This window comes from Camarhynchus parvulus, chromosome Z (assembly GCF_901933205.1).
Source record: "Camarhynchus parvulus chromosome Z, STF_HiC, whole genome shotgun sequence".
In the NCBI taxonomy this organism is placed as follows: domain Eukaryota; kingdom Metazoa; phylum Chordata; class Aves; order Passeriformes; family Thraupidae; genus Camarhynchus; species Camarhynchus parvulus.
The window spans coordinates 58,957,070-58,972,624 of record NC_044601.1 but is presented as its reverse complement, the minus strand read 5'-3'; the positions used below and the strand labels follow the sequence as shown (position 1 = coordinate 58,972,624).

Here is a 15,555-nt window from a genome sequence, read left to right as displayed (position 1 = left end):
TGCATTATCTAGTACCAAAAAATTCATGGATTGTAATTCAAGTTCATGGATTGTATTGTCATTAGAAGTGCAACTATTATTGCTTTTTACAACTGGGCAACAGTAACAGGTGTCTTTAAATCTAAAGTTTGGTAACCTATGGTAAGACAGTTACTTGAATAACTATTAGGGATACGTTCAAGCTACTAAATGACATCATATTCCAGAGTATCTTGTTTCAAATCCCCCATGTGGTGAGAATTACATACTCTGCTAGAGCCCTATGCAAAATCAGAATTATCCTGCAGAAAGAACAGCTGCAAAATTCTAGGATTTTCTGGCTGGTGGAAGTAGGTGTAGCTAGAAAAGGGGAAGAGGGGAAGGAAGCGAAAGGTGAAAGATGGAAATCATCTTGCCTTTATTCTTGGTGTAGCTGATGCTTAAAATATTTCACTGTAAGCATTTCTGTTGTATTAACATGACATAAAAATAATTCCCTAGTACTTGTTCTGTTGAATCTTCTTTATGTTGCTTTGTGAAGAGAAAGGAAACATAAAATTCTGTGTTACTTCTTCAGAACGTATACAAGGAGATAGAAAAATTTGAGAAGTCTATGACAGGAAATGTCTCTGCAGCACATGGCCATATGACTGACAGGTAACATTTGGTTACTAATTTTTTTAAGAATAGGCAGGATCTGCTAGGTGTCTGCTACGTAGACAACTACTTAAAGAAAGAATAATGTTTCATTTAGTTTAAACTGTGATTATCCTGTGAATGAATGCCACACTAGCACTGATTTCAGGTTCAACATAGTTGCAGAGTCTTGAAGTTACCTTTAGTTGTAGTAGGGACAGCTCAGGCTTCCTTCACTACTTTTTGCCATGTGTGCAGCAAGGAAAGGCTCAACATACATCTTTTCTCTGTTCATTTTAGTCATTGGGTCTGTAAGGTCAGCTACCCTTGCAGCAAGATAGGAATGGTTGTGAATTTGCATACACGGTAACACATTTCAAAGGGAAAAGAAGTAACTTTTATCCTGAAACTTCCCTGTATGTTGATTTATTTGTTGAATAATTGCAAGTAATTTTCATTCTGCCACCCCTGGTGATATGCATGCCCTACTCAGAAGATGTAACACTCTTGCATACTGCTGTGGGTATTTCTGTGTGTAAACCTCTGATTAATAGCTGCAAAACTACTCAGAGTGTATGGCCATATTGAGGAGTAACCCAACTTTCTTTGGCATTCTATGAGCCATCCTAATTTCCTGTTTCTGTGGAATTTGGCTTTGTATTGACAAAGAAAAGAATGATTAGTTGGCCCAAGTCAGTGCTGAAAACTTCCTCTGGACCTAGTGGACATTGTTAGGAAGTAGCCAGAGAGCCCACAGAGTGATATTCTACATTTGTTAGATTTGCACATAACTATACAGGCGTCTGTGTGAAAAGACCCTTAAGAATGCTAATTCCAATCTTTCTTTTTTTCAATCAGTGATATGCAAGAATTATTGCAAACACTGAAGTTTCAAGAAGCAAGTCTAGAAACTATACCAGAGACAAGAACTGAGCTGTTAAATATTTATTCAGATGATGAATATTTAAGGAAAATTCAAAAATGTGTACAGGAAGATACATTTGCTAGAGAGCAACGAGCAAAGAGACGACGAAAAATGCTAGTGGATCAGATGGCAATACATGAGATTCAAGAGGTGGGAAATTGTATGCTAAAGTACATAGCCCATATGCATTTAATTAGTAATCTAAAATATGCTTACAAATATGAAATGAGTACTTCTGGAAGGCTGAATAAAATTTGAAGGGGATAAAGGGACTTATACACACTTATGTCTAAATATCTCTTTTATGTTAACCCTTGAAAAATATGGAAGGTTGGCTGTTCTTCGTCACCACCCTTATGACATACACCATACTTATAAACTTAAAAGAATAACATTAGGGCAGCAGAAAAACGATTATTAAAAATCTATTGCAGTCCTGCCTTCTATTCCTTGCCTCCCTCCATCAAAAGTTGAACAGCCTCTGCTATCAAAATGTATACTGGTTCTAAAGAAGAATCTTATTTAAAAACAACAAAACATGGCATTCCTTGTTTGAAAACCTGTATTTATATATGTGTCATAGGAAGGTTTTGATCTGGACTGATGAATTCTGAAATGGTTGCACTGGGTGATGTAAAGAATCAAAATTTTATTTGCGGGTCAGAGATTTGGTGTTTGATGTGTTATGAAATACAAGATATGTCTCTGGAGAATGTCTGTGTTGTGTCTAAAAATGAATGTTGCAGATCATTACATTTGAATCCTGTCCCATAAAGCACAAGGCTTTTATGGTTCTTCTCCATACATTCCTCCTTTTAAAAGCAGCTTTTAGATTACTAATTTCACAGATTGTCTCTTTTATAATGATTCTCTCAAAACACAGCCTTGTAACTTACTGGATTTTTTTGATTTCTTGTTATTTTTTATTTTAGTATTTCCCTGTGAGTCCTTATATGTGTTAAACATATATAGCTGAGCCTATCTCTATTGCTAATAGTAATAATACTAGCAATTATAATATCTCATAATAGCAGCATTTCAGATGTGTAGTATCTCTGAAAATATGAACTATTGCACATATATATATATTTAGAGCCTTGACACCTAATGTCTGGAAATTTTTTGGAAATGTTAAGAAAAAGTTTGTTAGGGTAAACATCTAGAAGTTAGATGCTGCTCAATGTCTATCTCAGTCATATTCTTGAAAAACACCAGTAGTGACTTGGAAAGGTCCATCTCTGCATATATCCTGTCTCCGTGTTCTTATTCATAGAGATTTATATCATGTTCTTGTTGATATGCATAGGCTATGAAGAAGTTTTGCAGCCCACTTGACTGAAATCACTGCAGTCCCAAAACTTGCTCTTTAAGTACTCTCAGCTCATGCAGCCCCAGCTTTGTGGGTCAGTGATTCTAAAAGCCATGGCTACTGGTCTTCAGGGCACTTGGTGGATACAGCAGCTCAGACTGGCTCCAAAGAGGCTCCAAATCAAGGGAAAATTAGCAATAGTGTTCCCAGGAAGAAAAATCAGCTTTGCTATACGAACAATTGAAATCACAGACTACAGGGACTAGAAGGAAAGACAAATTAGCATTTGACTGAAACAGTAATCTGACCATATCAGAGAATATATTTAGTGGTAATGTGGTTCTAAATCAACAGAGGAAAAATTGTTTTGTTGGAACTCATGAGATTACAGAAATTAGATGTTACTTAAGAAAAGTGGGAAGCAAACAGAGGTATTTTCTTTTAAAAATGAATGAATATACAAAATAGTTCAAGATTGCTTTTGCCATCTATTAAGTATTGAACCAGAAAGGGTTTATTGACTGAAATTGCAGCTGTTTCTGTGCATTCAAGTCTGAGTTTTACCTCCACTGCGTAAATCTTGAACATGGCATGGGATCATTTAGAGTGGAAGGAATTTCATCCCTTCAGAGTGCTGTAACATGTTTCCATATTTATAAAAGTTTATTAAAATAATCTTGTTCTTTTTTTTTTTTTTTTTGCTGCAAGGTGAAGCTTTGGAGAGAAAATACTTTACAATTACATGACAGTACTCTAGGTGGAGCACAGCATGATGCCAGTCAGATTTTCATAGGCAGGTGTTGAAAGTATTTGACAGTTGTATGTCTTCATCCCAACAGAACCTTTATCTCCACTATTTCAACAAATTATTGGTGATTTACACTTGTTATTTTTAATGCTCTGTTCAGATTTTATGTCTCTGATTTAAAAAGTTATCAGACATAATTTACTATCAGCACTAAATTGACAATGTGAAAATGGGAGGAGAAACAAATTGTTACTAGTACTTGTCAATCCAATAGATTTGTGTATGCTAAGCTCCAAGTTTTGGTCATAAAATGGTCATTTATGACTGCACAACAGCACAGAAATGTCTCACTTGTATGTAAATCTAACAAGGAAATAGAAAAATAGAAGAACATGATATAGTAACTATGTATGAACAACATGAAACGTAAACACATTAATGTTTGGCCACTGGATGCCACTGTTGTCTTAAGTAGGTAAACTGAAAAAAGCGTCCATTTTACTTTCTTAATAGTAATTTTTCAAAGTATTACTAAGTTGTCCCATTTGTGATATTTATGATTTCTTCAAGCACTTCACAGTTCTCTGTGAATATGTTGATAGAAAATGTAAGGTCACAAACTTTTTCTACAATTTTTATTTTCTGTCCTTGTGTGTTCAAAAGTTTCAAAACTTGCCAGCCTTTGGCTTGAGTACTTTCTGCATTCCTTTTTGTGTGAAAGATAGCTACTAATGCTGCCCTCCTCCATCCAATGAGGATTCCTTTTGAAACTATGAGTTTGGAGTTTGGTGTTCTGAATCCTTATTTGTCTGTTGTGAAGTTTTGAGTTAATTGCCTTTTCTGTTTTTCTTGTGCCTGAAGAATTTCCTACTGGCTCTCTTTAGGCCTAGTGAGTATGCCAAAGTATTTGATCACTTAAAATATTGAAGTTCTCTACTGAAAATCTGTTTTGTCTGCTGTGAAGTGTTCTAAAGGAGCATCTTCCAATTTCCTTTATGAAGAGGAAATTCACCTAGATAAAGTGTTTTAATTTCTCACTGGACCAACTGTTTGCACCATTCAATTGATGGTTTGAGTATGACAAATGACCACTCTGTTAGAGTGGCTCCTTCAATTCCCCGCCAATAAGGAATTTAACATCATTTTTCTCCTGGTGAAGGCTTATTACTGCTGTAATAATTTGTGGTTGAGGGCAAGCAGCAATTAATGAAAAAAATTAAGGATATTTACTTGCAATAGGAAGTAAATTGTGTAACCTCTGCTCTTCTTTGAAATCTTAATTGAAATACTAAGTACCATGAAACAGTGGATAGAATTGAGGCAGAAAAGGGCACTGTATGTCCTGTTATTGCCTTGAGCTCATGAAGGTAAGAGAAAATGGACAGATTAACTCTTCAGTAGGCAGCACTATTGGAAAATTTTCTCCCCTGAGCTGTATTAAGTGACACAGGGAGTGAAATTGTTATGACTGCATTGTTTTCCATTTCAGTTGGATGTATGATGATATTCCCTCCATAGGCAAACAATTTACAAATAGTACGCTACAGATCAAAACAAGACATATTTGAAATTAGATCTTCATTTAGTGAAAAGCTTTGTAGAGAGATAATATAGCATCCAGGTGAAGGACTCTATGATTAAGGCCTGAGATGAGTGCACATTTTTTATGGGGATTGTCTTGAGACTCAGTACTAGGAAAGCAGAGGGCAAAGCCCACATTTTGGCTAAAATAAGGAAAATATTAAGATTTTTTATAGTAGCTTAATATTTTCGAGTCGCCAGAATTTAATTAGAAGGTACTTATTTCCAGCAATTGTGAAGGGAAAGGAACTTAAAAAATATGGAAAGATATTTGCTTGTTTGTTTGTTTGGCTTCTCCCCACCATCAATACTAAATATCTAAATTTTTTAAAAAGTTCTTCTCTTATTATTGCAACTGTTGCAGTCATGCTTTGCATTAGAATTCTATTACAGGTATCCTGACTCCATTGTGTAGGACAGATATAGATCTCTTCATAGAATTTTTTCATAGATAATGTCATATACAATCAAGTTGGATTTTTCATTTATACGTGAAGTTACATAAGATGTTTTGCTCTCTCTGTCACAGACAGCTGATGAAAAAAACAGATTGAAAGAAAATACTTTATTTTGATACTTTATTTTGGTATATTTTTGGTTTTTATATTTTTGGTTTTTTTTAATTATTACTAACTGACTTTACTTGTGCCACTGTTTTTAGGAGAACGAATTTGAGATCTTCAAATCAGATCCCAATTTAAGTCCTTACATCTGAGTACATTTCATAGCAGTTTTGATGCATCAGAAGCAAATATTCAGCAAATCAGAAATTTCCTCTAGAATTCTGCTGTAGCATTGGTATTTGGCAGTGATGCTTATAAGGCAAGCTGATGTTTTTATTCAGGACTCAGAAGGAGTTTTGGACTGTGATAGTAAGGCAAAACTTGATGTTATATTAAGCATTAGTTTAGATACCACGAAAAGTCTGGAGAAGTGTAGCAGTGAGAAGATACTATTATGTTTCAAGAATACTTTGAAAAATAACAACTCACAACCTTCAAAATGTCTGTGCATACAGACCACACCTCAAGCAATAGCTCAGAATGATTTTCCTTTTGTACTGCATAGTATATTATATTCATGTCCCAGTAAGGACGCTGGAACTATTACCCAGAAGTCTTGTATTTTGCTCGGTTTTGAATTCTTCCTCATAGTCCCAGCCTGGTGAATAGGGAAGAATGGAGAATATAATTACCCAATTCCCCCAAAAGAAGAAAAAATTTCAAATCTGTAGAAAATAGATTGCTCAAGGATGCTGAAGATTATGGCTGAGAATAGGACTGGTGAATAACAGGGTTAAATTAATGATTTGAAGAAAGGGTATATATTCAGATAACAAGCTGTTATTAGAAATATGCTGCAGTTTCTTTGCAGATGGGAAACAACCACATTAAAATGGAGTTAGTCTGACCAGATATATTTTTACTGGGTATCTCAGTTAAGACATATTTTGAATTCTTACATAGTTCGTGCAAATTGTACCAATAAATAGATATTAATGTTGTTCTGAATTTATGTCCCATGTAAGCACGTAAATGCCATCATACGACAGCATTCCTATTTCTCATATTAGACACTGATGAGTTTTCTAGGAAATAGTTCATCAGTTGTGCTTAGTACTATTATTTTTTTATCTTTTAGAAGGTTTACCAGGAGGAGCAGGTCATTTACAGGCTAATGAAACAATCTCAGCATGAGCGAAGGATTGCTGCTCAACTCATGCACGTTCGGCATGAAAAAGAGGTGATAAGGCAAAACAGGATTTTCAGGGAAAAGCAATATGAAGAAAGACGGCAGAAGGAGTTCCAGGAAGCCCTTGACAGAGAAGCGGTAAAAGATTGATCTCTGAATTGCTGCAGGAGTGCTAGAATACCTTCCTGTTACAAAATGGAATTTGTGTTGTCAACTGTTAGACTTCAGGACTTTGCTAGGGACATGATGATTTAGTGATAAATATATTCTTTTGTCCTTGTTCAAAGTCACAGCTATAAGCAATAAGGATGTAACTGTAACTGTGGAACTGAGTGCATTTTGTACTGTGTTAAACGTTTGGGGGAATTTTGCAGGGAGAAAGAACAGCTAATCTACCCGGTCCAGTGAAAGGTGGGCCTGCGCATGGGAGCAGGTTTGAACTAGGTGACCTCTAAAGGTCCCTTCCTACCCAAACCATTCTATTGTTCCATGGTCCTGCAATAAGGGATAAAGCTGAGTAACTGAAAATCTGATTTTTCTTCCATATTGATTGTAATGTCTTCGTAGGATGACATCTCTGTGTGCTGAGTTTTAAAAGGCACAGTCTCACAGAGGCAACAGGACAATAACTTAAGGTCCTGTTTCAGGAATCATGTTCTTAATTTCATTTAGATATGATCTGTTAAAGTCTGTTTTTGAAAAATGCTGGAGTAGTTTCACTCATGAGTGCTAATTTCTGCTTTGAAGCTTTAAGTTGATTAAAAGGACTTCTAATTCTGTGGAAAACTGCCAAGTGCTATGCTCATAGTAGGCCATAATATAATATTGGAATTTTTTTTCCTCCTGTCAAAAACGATCAGCAACTCCAAATCCTCCAACACAGCTGGAATCCTATGTAATCAGCAGCTATAGCTATTGATTACATCGTCTCTTTAAGTATGCTTTCAGCCGCCACCACAGGAGGTGGTGATGGAGCATACCACTACAGGAACTACTGATAATTTTCTACCATGACCAGAAATCTTTCAAAGATTGAACAACATCAATAATATGAAACCATTTGAAGATCAGATTCTAGTAAGATAAATTACATGTTCTAAACTGGTTGTTATACTGAAAGCTGTAATTTCACTGCCCTCAAGGACTGAATATGTCTTAATCTGTTATTCATAAAAGAAGTAATGGGCTTCTCCTTTATTTTATTCTATTTTAGAAAGCAAACAAATGGGAATATATAGAGTGAATAAAAATGCTTAGATTTGTTTATGTGTTAGTCTGCCTGCTGGCTGTGCAACTCTGGTGAGAATTGAGCTGTTCTTGTTTCTTAAGTTAGTTTTAATTTTCAGGACTGTGTACCTCTGCACTCTTATTTTCATTGCAGTCTCAAATTTTTTCCTTAAAAACAATTCTAGGCTATTGCAAAACAAGAAGCTATTGACAATGAAGAACAAATAACCAGAGAAAGAAAATACCACGAGAAAATTGCTGCTGAAAGAGCTCAGGCCCGCTATAAAAAGCATTATTCTATGTGTTGGGAAATGATAGGCCTAATCATTGATATATCGACAAAAGTAGCAGAATATCGTCAACTGACAAACAAGTGAGTATGTAGCTGCCAGGCAAAACTAACAGCTGTTAGGCTGCGTTAATCAGACTGGTATAAGCATTATGGAAAATGATGTAGTTTCTCAGGTATTTTACATGGCAGCTGGAATTAGTTTGAATGTGAACTTTATTTTTGTGTGAGGATTGACTGGTGTGTAATTCAGGGTGAACTAATGCTGGAGACTTTTCAAATTTCTTGAAAACTCAACTGACTTGAATTCTTAGGAGACCAAAATCCACTAGTGCCACAGTTGTGGAACTGCTGATTTCCTTTCTTGTTAACAAATTCCTTAGTTAAAATTTAAAACTGAATGGTGTTCATCTCATCCTAATTTGCTTCACTAGGTGAACACTTCCTCAGTATAATATAAACAGGATGAATTTCCCAAGTTATATATACTGCTTGGAGTGTCCAAAGTACATCAATTAAGCCCAGATTCTTCTGAGTCCTCCGTGCTGTGTTTCCCTCTTCTGACATGCCCTAATTACAGAGGGTTTTTGAGAAGGTCCTACAAAGGCAGTAATCTCCAAGTGCCCGTACTGTAGAAATGTTTCAAATATCATGGAGTGGGGAGTCATTGCTGTACTTCATTAATACTCAGTGATTTGATTGTGGGTTTAGACTTACAGTATTAGAAAGTATGCCAAAATCTTATTGCTTTTTAGTGTAATTTTATGTTAAAATAATAAAAGTGTAACAATATGAAATACACATGATTATTTAATAGAAATTATATACATTTAGGCTTATTTAGTATGTGGTAAAATAGCCAACCTAGGCACACAGTTTAGTGAAATTACTAACTAAAGAAAAAATTTAATTAATATAATTCTTAATTAATTTTGACTTTGAGGAAAAAATATTCTATAGATTTTTTTGCAAGAGGAGACTTTACAGTACAAAAGGAAATATTTTGGGGCGGGGAAAAGTAGCAATAGCAAAACTGTTACTACAGAGCTCTGCTAGCCAAGTATTGTATGATGACACATTTGTGAAAACACTAAAGCCTACAAGTGCCTAGAGCTGTTATAAAAGCAAGCAAACTCTTATAAGAGGCTGTAATAATTTCAGGATGCATTATAAACTATAACTAGTTTAGCATATGCTTGTTTCATGATTGGAATTCTTGTAAATTTGAGTACACTATTGTCAAATATCCAACCTTCTAATTTTTTTGTTAAAAACTGGGTTTTTTTCTTTTCCCTTTTTTCATTTTTATGCAGCCGTGTTCCACTAAAACTGATGCTGGATTGGAAGGAACTTTTTTTTAAAGGAAAACCAATATATGAACAAGCTTCAATTCAACCTTTGTCAGATGAACCTAGCCCAGAACAACTTGTAGAGCTGAATAAAATCAGTCTGTTAGATGAAAAAGATTATGGTGAATACAAGGTACACGAAACTGATAAGGCGTAATGGAAGATAATACACCTTGCTTTTTCAAAATCATAAACTTCATGTTGTGATCTTGCATTTTGTTCTATTACTGGTTTCTGTTGTCAAGTTTAGACAAGCATTTTCTTTTCATTGCCTGATGTTTTGTATGAAAACTGTATTTGATGTTAGTAGGAGTTATAATTCCATTCTTATATATAACCTTGATTATATTTTTTGAGTTGTAGGACCAACATATTAATTGCAATGCAGTGAATTTTCAGCTAATTGGAATTTAAAGGTATAGTTAATTTTACCAGATTGGAAAATGCAACAGAATGTAACCAGTAAAAGCAGTAAAATGAAATAGTAGACATGTTACAAAACCTGAACTCTTAATTTCAGCCATTTTGAGTGAAAGCTCTCTAGCAAGATTTATTGGTTTGAGTGAACTATTTGTTTTAATACAGTAACCTTTTTTGGAAATTATTAAAAATGGCTGACATTTTTCTTAATCTTCTATTAGAATACAAGTAAATATTTTTCAGAGTATATTAGCTTCAACTTTTCAATACATCAGTGTTATTTCAAAATTGAAAGATTAACAGTCGATGGTTCCTTGTTAAAATGTATTGTACAGTTTTTTAAAAATTATGTTCATGGTTATATTAATTAAATCCCACTATATATTTAGACTTTTCAAATAGCCTGGTGAGTAGAATGTGACAAAATACCCAGTCTTTTTCTTGTTGGGGATTTATAACTACAATATATGTTTGATTTTTTTTCTACATCCTGAGCCACTTGGTAAATTTTTGTTTTGCAGGGAATATAGATGTCCATTATGAGTTTCTGTGATGAATGCCTGAAAGCTCAGTTTACTGTAGCTTCATTTTTAACATATGCTTTTCTGATTTGTCTCTTTATAAGGTCCTAATTCACAGCATGCCAACTCATGTAGGAATTTTGTCACTATTTTCTTTGGTGAAGAAAGGGCTATACACAAAGTCAGCAAGGAGGACATAAAAGATAGACAGGAAACAGAGAGCACTAATGAAAAATTAAGTTTTTCAGTCATAGTTTGTTTACATTATGAAGTCTCAGTAATTTTCTATAAGTGTAACATCACTGAATGTCAGAGAAATTTATTGATACATTTAAGGCCTCTTTTTTCCTGCCAGGCTATTTCAAATTATTTCGTTATTAATTTATTCCCAGATGTTGGTAGTCTTATGCCTTTCTGAATCATTATTCATCAAAAACTGGCATCATATGACATGTGAAATTGTTGGCACCAGTTCATACTTATGTCTTCTAAAAATCTACGTGAACGGCTAATTCTTTCAAAGTCTTGCTTCTAGATGAAAATTTTGTTGGCAGGTCATTCTCACAACGTTTGTAGAGATTTTCCTAATGTTTGTGAAAAAACAGCCCAGGACAGGCAGTTTGGCATCTCTCAAGAATACCTCACCTACATTAGGCATACCAGCTAAAAGTGCCAGATGTATTTGATAAAATACAAGAAAATGCAGTTCCATCAGTCCATTGCACATTACATATTATATTTTATTGTGAGAATATGTTTTTGAAACTACCATGATTTAAGTTGTGGCTAATCACTTAATAAATTAATTCAATAATCAAAAACCAAGTATAGCATTAGGTACTGCTCAAATAATTGCTGGTTTCATTCAAAAGTATTGAGCAAGAATTATGTAACTCTCACTTGGATGCCTGAAAACTTGTTTCTGAAAGGTAAACTATTTTACCTTATGAGAGGTACAGTCTAGCAATCTTCTGGTTAAAAGAAAACTGAAAAATGGGGGAACCCATTCCACTTGGAATTAATTTTTTCTAGAGGTCTAATAGAATTTAAAGAACTGATCCACCTCTACCTATAGGTTTAAAGAAAAATTATTCAGATAGTGCAAGTATTTGGGTTTTTTTAAGGATGTCTTTTCAATTACACATGAAGAAGTATGTTTTCTGAGAGATGATAGAGAGGGGATATGGTGCTACCCAAAAATACTTACTTTATTTGTTTATACTGATTAAAAATAAATGACTTTAATTTTAATTTAATTTTATTTTAGACTGATAATTAAATTGTTTTTTTCTGTCTAGTAGACGTGTTCAAAGTCAGCATTGATCGTGTTCTACTAGTAGAATGTATGCTATGGCAATACATGGTCCAGATAGTAAATTTAGGAAAATGTTGCATATTCTACCCAGAACATGAGTTCAAAACCTTATCTTTGAGTAGAACTTTAGCATTGTTCACTTCTGTTGATGGTGATGAAATATTTAATTTATAGAATGACACAATTGTTTGGATTAAAGGCTTGTGAAGGTCATTTGCTTAAAGCAGGGCCAGCTTCTGAGCCAGGTAAGGTTGCTTGGCATTGTTTGGTCAACTTTCAATTACTCCAAGACATTTCACAGACTCTCTATGCAATCTTTTACCATGCTTTACTAGTCTCATTGTGAACCAGTTTTTTCTTCCTTTTTTCCTGCTTGGGGTGTTCCTGGCTGAAATCTTTGACTTTGCTATCAAAGCTTTGTTGTGCACCCAAAATGAAGTGACAAACTAGAATCTAATTGGAAATATTATTCGTCTACGCATTTCCAAAAAGCTGTTTAATATTCTCCAACCAAATTAATATTAATACAGGACTAGTATTATTGTGCATACTAAAATATCTTTCAGCTTCTTGCAGCATAAACTCCAGGACAGCTGGACTTTCCTTGTGCTATAAGATGCAAAACTGGTAGAGTAAAAGTACAGTTCTGTGTGCCATTCTTTGGACTACATTCTTTCATTCTTCCAGTGTGATTTTCAATAAAATGATCTTTACTAGTAAAACCTATTAAATCATACAATTGATACATTTCTATTTATCTCAGGGTAGATGAACTGGAAGTTTCTACTTGGTATTTCCTTTCCTTAATGAAATTTGAATTTATTTGAGTTGTTGGCTTTGGTTTGATTTTTTTTCCTCTCTATTGAATGTGTGTTAGGCAAATACATATATTTGAAATCTTTATTCATTAAATTTTCTGAGGTTTAAAAGTGATACTGGGCAATAACGTTGCCCAAATTTAGAGTGCAGAATATTAGGATAGTGGATTTCTAGTACAAAAATCTGCTACTGAATAATTCCATAATATTGGTGAAAATACTTTTCATGTTTATGGAATTAAAAAAGTGATATAGGAATCTGTATTAAATTTGCACAGCAAAGTTCTGGTAGTGGGGAGCTGCAGATGTGGCTTCTCTGAGAATCTGCTGAAAGCTTCCCCCATGTCCCATGAGTCAATGCCAGCTCTGACTCCAAAGTGGTCCCATCACTGGCGCAGGCTGAGCCAACCAGGGATAGCAGTGACAACTATGTGATAAAATATTTAAGAAGAAAAAAGAAGTTTTGTGCAGATGTCAGAGAAGAGAGGAGTGAGAAGGTGTGAGAGGAACAACTGCAGACACTGAGGTCAGTAGTGAATGACGAGGAGGAAGTGCTACATTGCTCTGTTGTTGAGATCCTACCATAACCCATGGAAGCTCATGGTGATGCAGAGATCCACCTGCAGCCCCTGGAGGAGGCCACACTGGAGCAGGTGCCTGATGTGCCTGAAGGAGGCCGTGACCCCATGGGAAGCCCGTGCTGGAGCAGGCTCCTGGCCGGAGCTGTGGCCTGTGGGGAGAGCAGCCCTCACTGGAGCAGGTTCCTGGCAGGAGCTGTGGCCTGTGGGGAGAGCAGCCCTCACTGGAGCAGGTTCCTGGCGGGGGGCGGCGGGTGGGGAGAGCAGCCCTCACTGGGGCAGGTTCCTGGCAGGAGCTGTGGCCTGTGGGGAGAGCAGCCCTCACTGGAGCAGGTTCCTGGCCGGAGCTGTGGCCTGTGGGGAGAGCAGCCCTCACTGGAGCAGGTTCCTGACAGGAGCTGTGGCCTGTGGGGAGAGCAGCCCTCACTGGAGCAGGCTCCTGGCAGGAGCTGTGGCCTGTGGGGAGAGCAGCCCATGCTGGAGCAGGTTTGCTGGCAGGACTTGTGACCCCATGGGGGACCCATGTTGGAGCAGCATGTTCATGGAAGACTGTACCCCATGAAAGGGACCAAGTTGGAGCCATTTGTGAACTGTAGCCCATCAGGCTGGACTCAGGCTGGATATATTGGTGGAGGACTGGCTCCTGTGGGAAGGATCGCATGCAGGAGCAGATGAAGGTTCCACTGAAGAGAAAGCAGCGGCAGAAGCAACATGATGAATTGAACATAACCCCCATTCCCCATTCTCCTGCTCTGCAGGGCAGGAGGAATTACACAATTTGGAATAAAGTTTAGCCTGGGAAGGAGGGAGGGCTGGGGGGACAGTGTTTGTAGGATTTGTTTTAGTGGTCACTGTCCTGCTCTGATTTTGATTCATACTAAATTCAACCAGTTTCCCCAGGTCAAGTCTTTTGCCCATAATGGTAACTGATGAGTGATCTCTTCCTGTCCTTAACTCATTAACCTTCTCTATGGCATCCATCCAGAGACAGAATCACAGAATCTATGAAAATGTTTATATAAGTACTTGTCTCTCAACTAGTTATTAGTGAATATCAATAAATATTTAATGATTATGACATAATTATAGGTTTTAATGAGGTTCTATTCTAAAAACTATGTTGTTATTGAGTACTATTCAAATGCATTATTTTATGTATTTTTATGTGAATAAGTATATATATTTAGAAAGATGGAAGGCAAGATTATAGCAATATTGAGATTTGCTACTTTGTCATTTATACAGAGTATGACAGGGGAATGGAGCCCAGCTGAAGAGAACAGTGAAAACAAACCTCCTCTTAATAATAACATATTGGGTCATGTACTTCGTAGACTGATGGAAATGTTCTATCCTCCAACACCCAAATCTTCACGTGAATTTCCTTCATTTCCCGTCAAGGGATGTGTTTTGGGAAAAGTGTTTAGTGGAAAAACTACCTGTGCAAAGTTTGTTGAAAAAGGTAGAGGTTGTTTGTTTGTTTGCCTAAAATTCTTTAAAATGTTTGTGTTAAAATCCTACTCTTAAATTAAAATTTTTTGGGAAAATCCTTGCATTAATAATTCGTGAACCTCAGATGCATCTGTATTTTGCTGGGATTGATTGTGTGTCATTCCTTTGTTATATTCCAAAATAAACTTAGAAACACTGGAACTTGAAAGTAATATTAATATTGACTGGAATGTTAATATTTCTTCATTGAAAATTGGGAAATGCTTTTGGTGAACTTCTTTGGAGACACTGGTTTTAGAAGAGACTAGCAAGATAGCTATGTCATTGTCGATAGATACTGTGAAGTAGTTACAGAGAAGAAAGAGTGAAATCAATTTACATTAGAAGACCAAATTAAATAATTAATTTAACTGATTGTAATAGTTTCTCTGTATGTATACTCAACTCATATTGTAGCTATCTAATATTTTTGTGTATTAGTTTGCAATATTCAGGTACTGTCTGTTGGTACTCTGGTTCAGGAGGCCGTTGAAGCTTTTCTTAATAATGAAATGAAAAGTGAATCCAGCATAATTTCACAGGAAGCAGAGAATTCTGGAGAGCGAAATGAAGTAAGTATATTCCCTAGTTTTGGTCTTGGCTCTAACAGGTAGATGGGAATGAAATGTGTAAGGAAAAAAGCATGTCTGATTTTTTTACTCAATTTGATACTTAAT

General features: G+C 35.8%; 1 protein-coding gene across 1 annotated transcript in view; it reads left to right on the top strand.

The window, feature by feature from the left end:
* The window catches only part of SPEF2 (sperm flagellar 2), a 74,785-nt gene that overhangs the window by 11,724 nt on the left and 47,506 nt on the right, over positions 1 to 15,555 (top strand). The window contains exons 5-11 of the mRNA XM_030968613.1: positions 557 to 636; positions 1,474 to 1,690; positions 6,820 to 7,008; positions 8,283 to 8,470; positions 9,700 to 9,868; positions 14,633 to 14,849; positions 15,320 to 15,450. Coding sequence (XP_030824473.1) covers positions 557 to 636; positions 1,474 to 1,690; positions 6,820 to 7,008; positions 8,283 to 8,470; positions 9,700 to 9,868; positions 14,633 to 14,849; positions 15,320 to 15,450 — 1,191 coding nt within the window. The remainder of the gene's footprint in view (positions 1 to 556; positions 637 to 1,473; positions 1,691 to 6,819; positions 7,009 to 8,282; positions 8,471 to 9,699; positions 9,869 to 14,632; positions 14,850 to 15,319; positions 15,451 to 15,555) is intronic.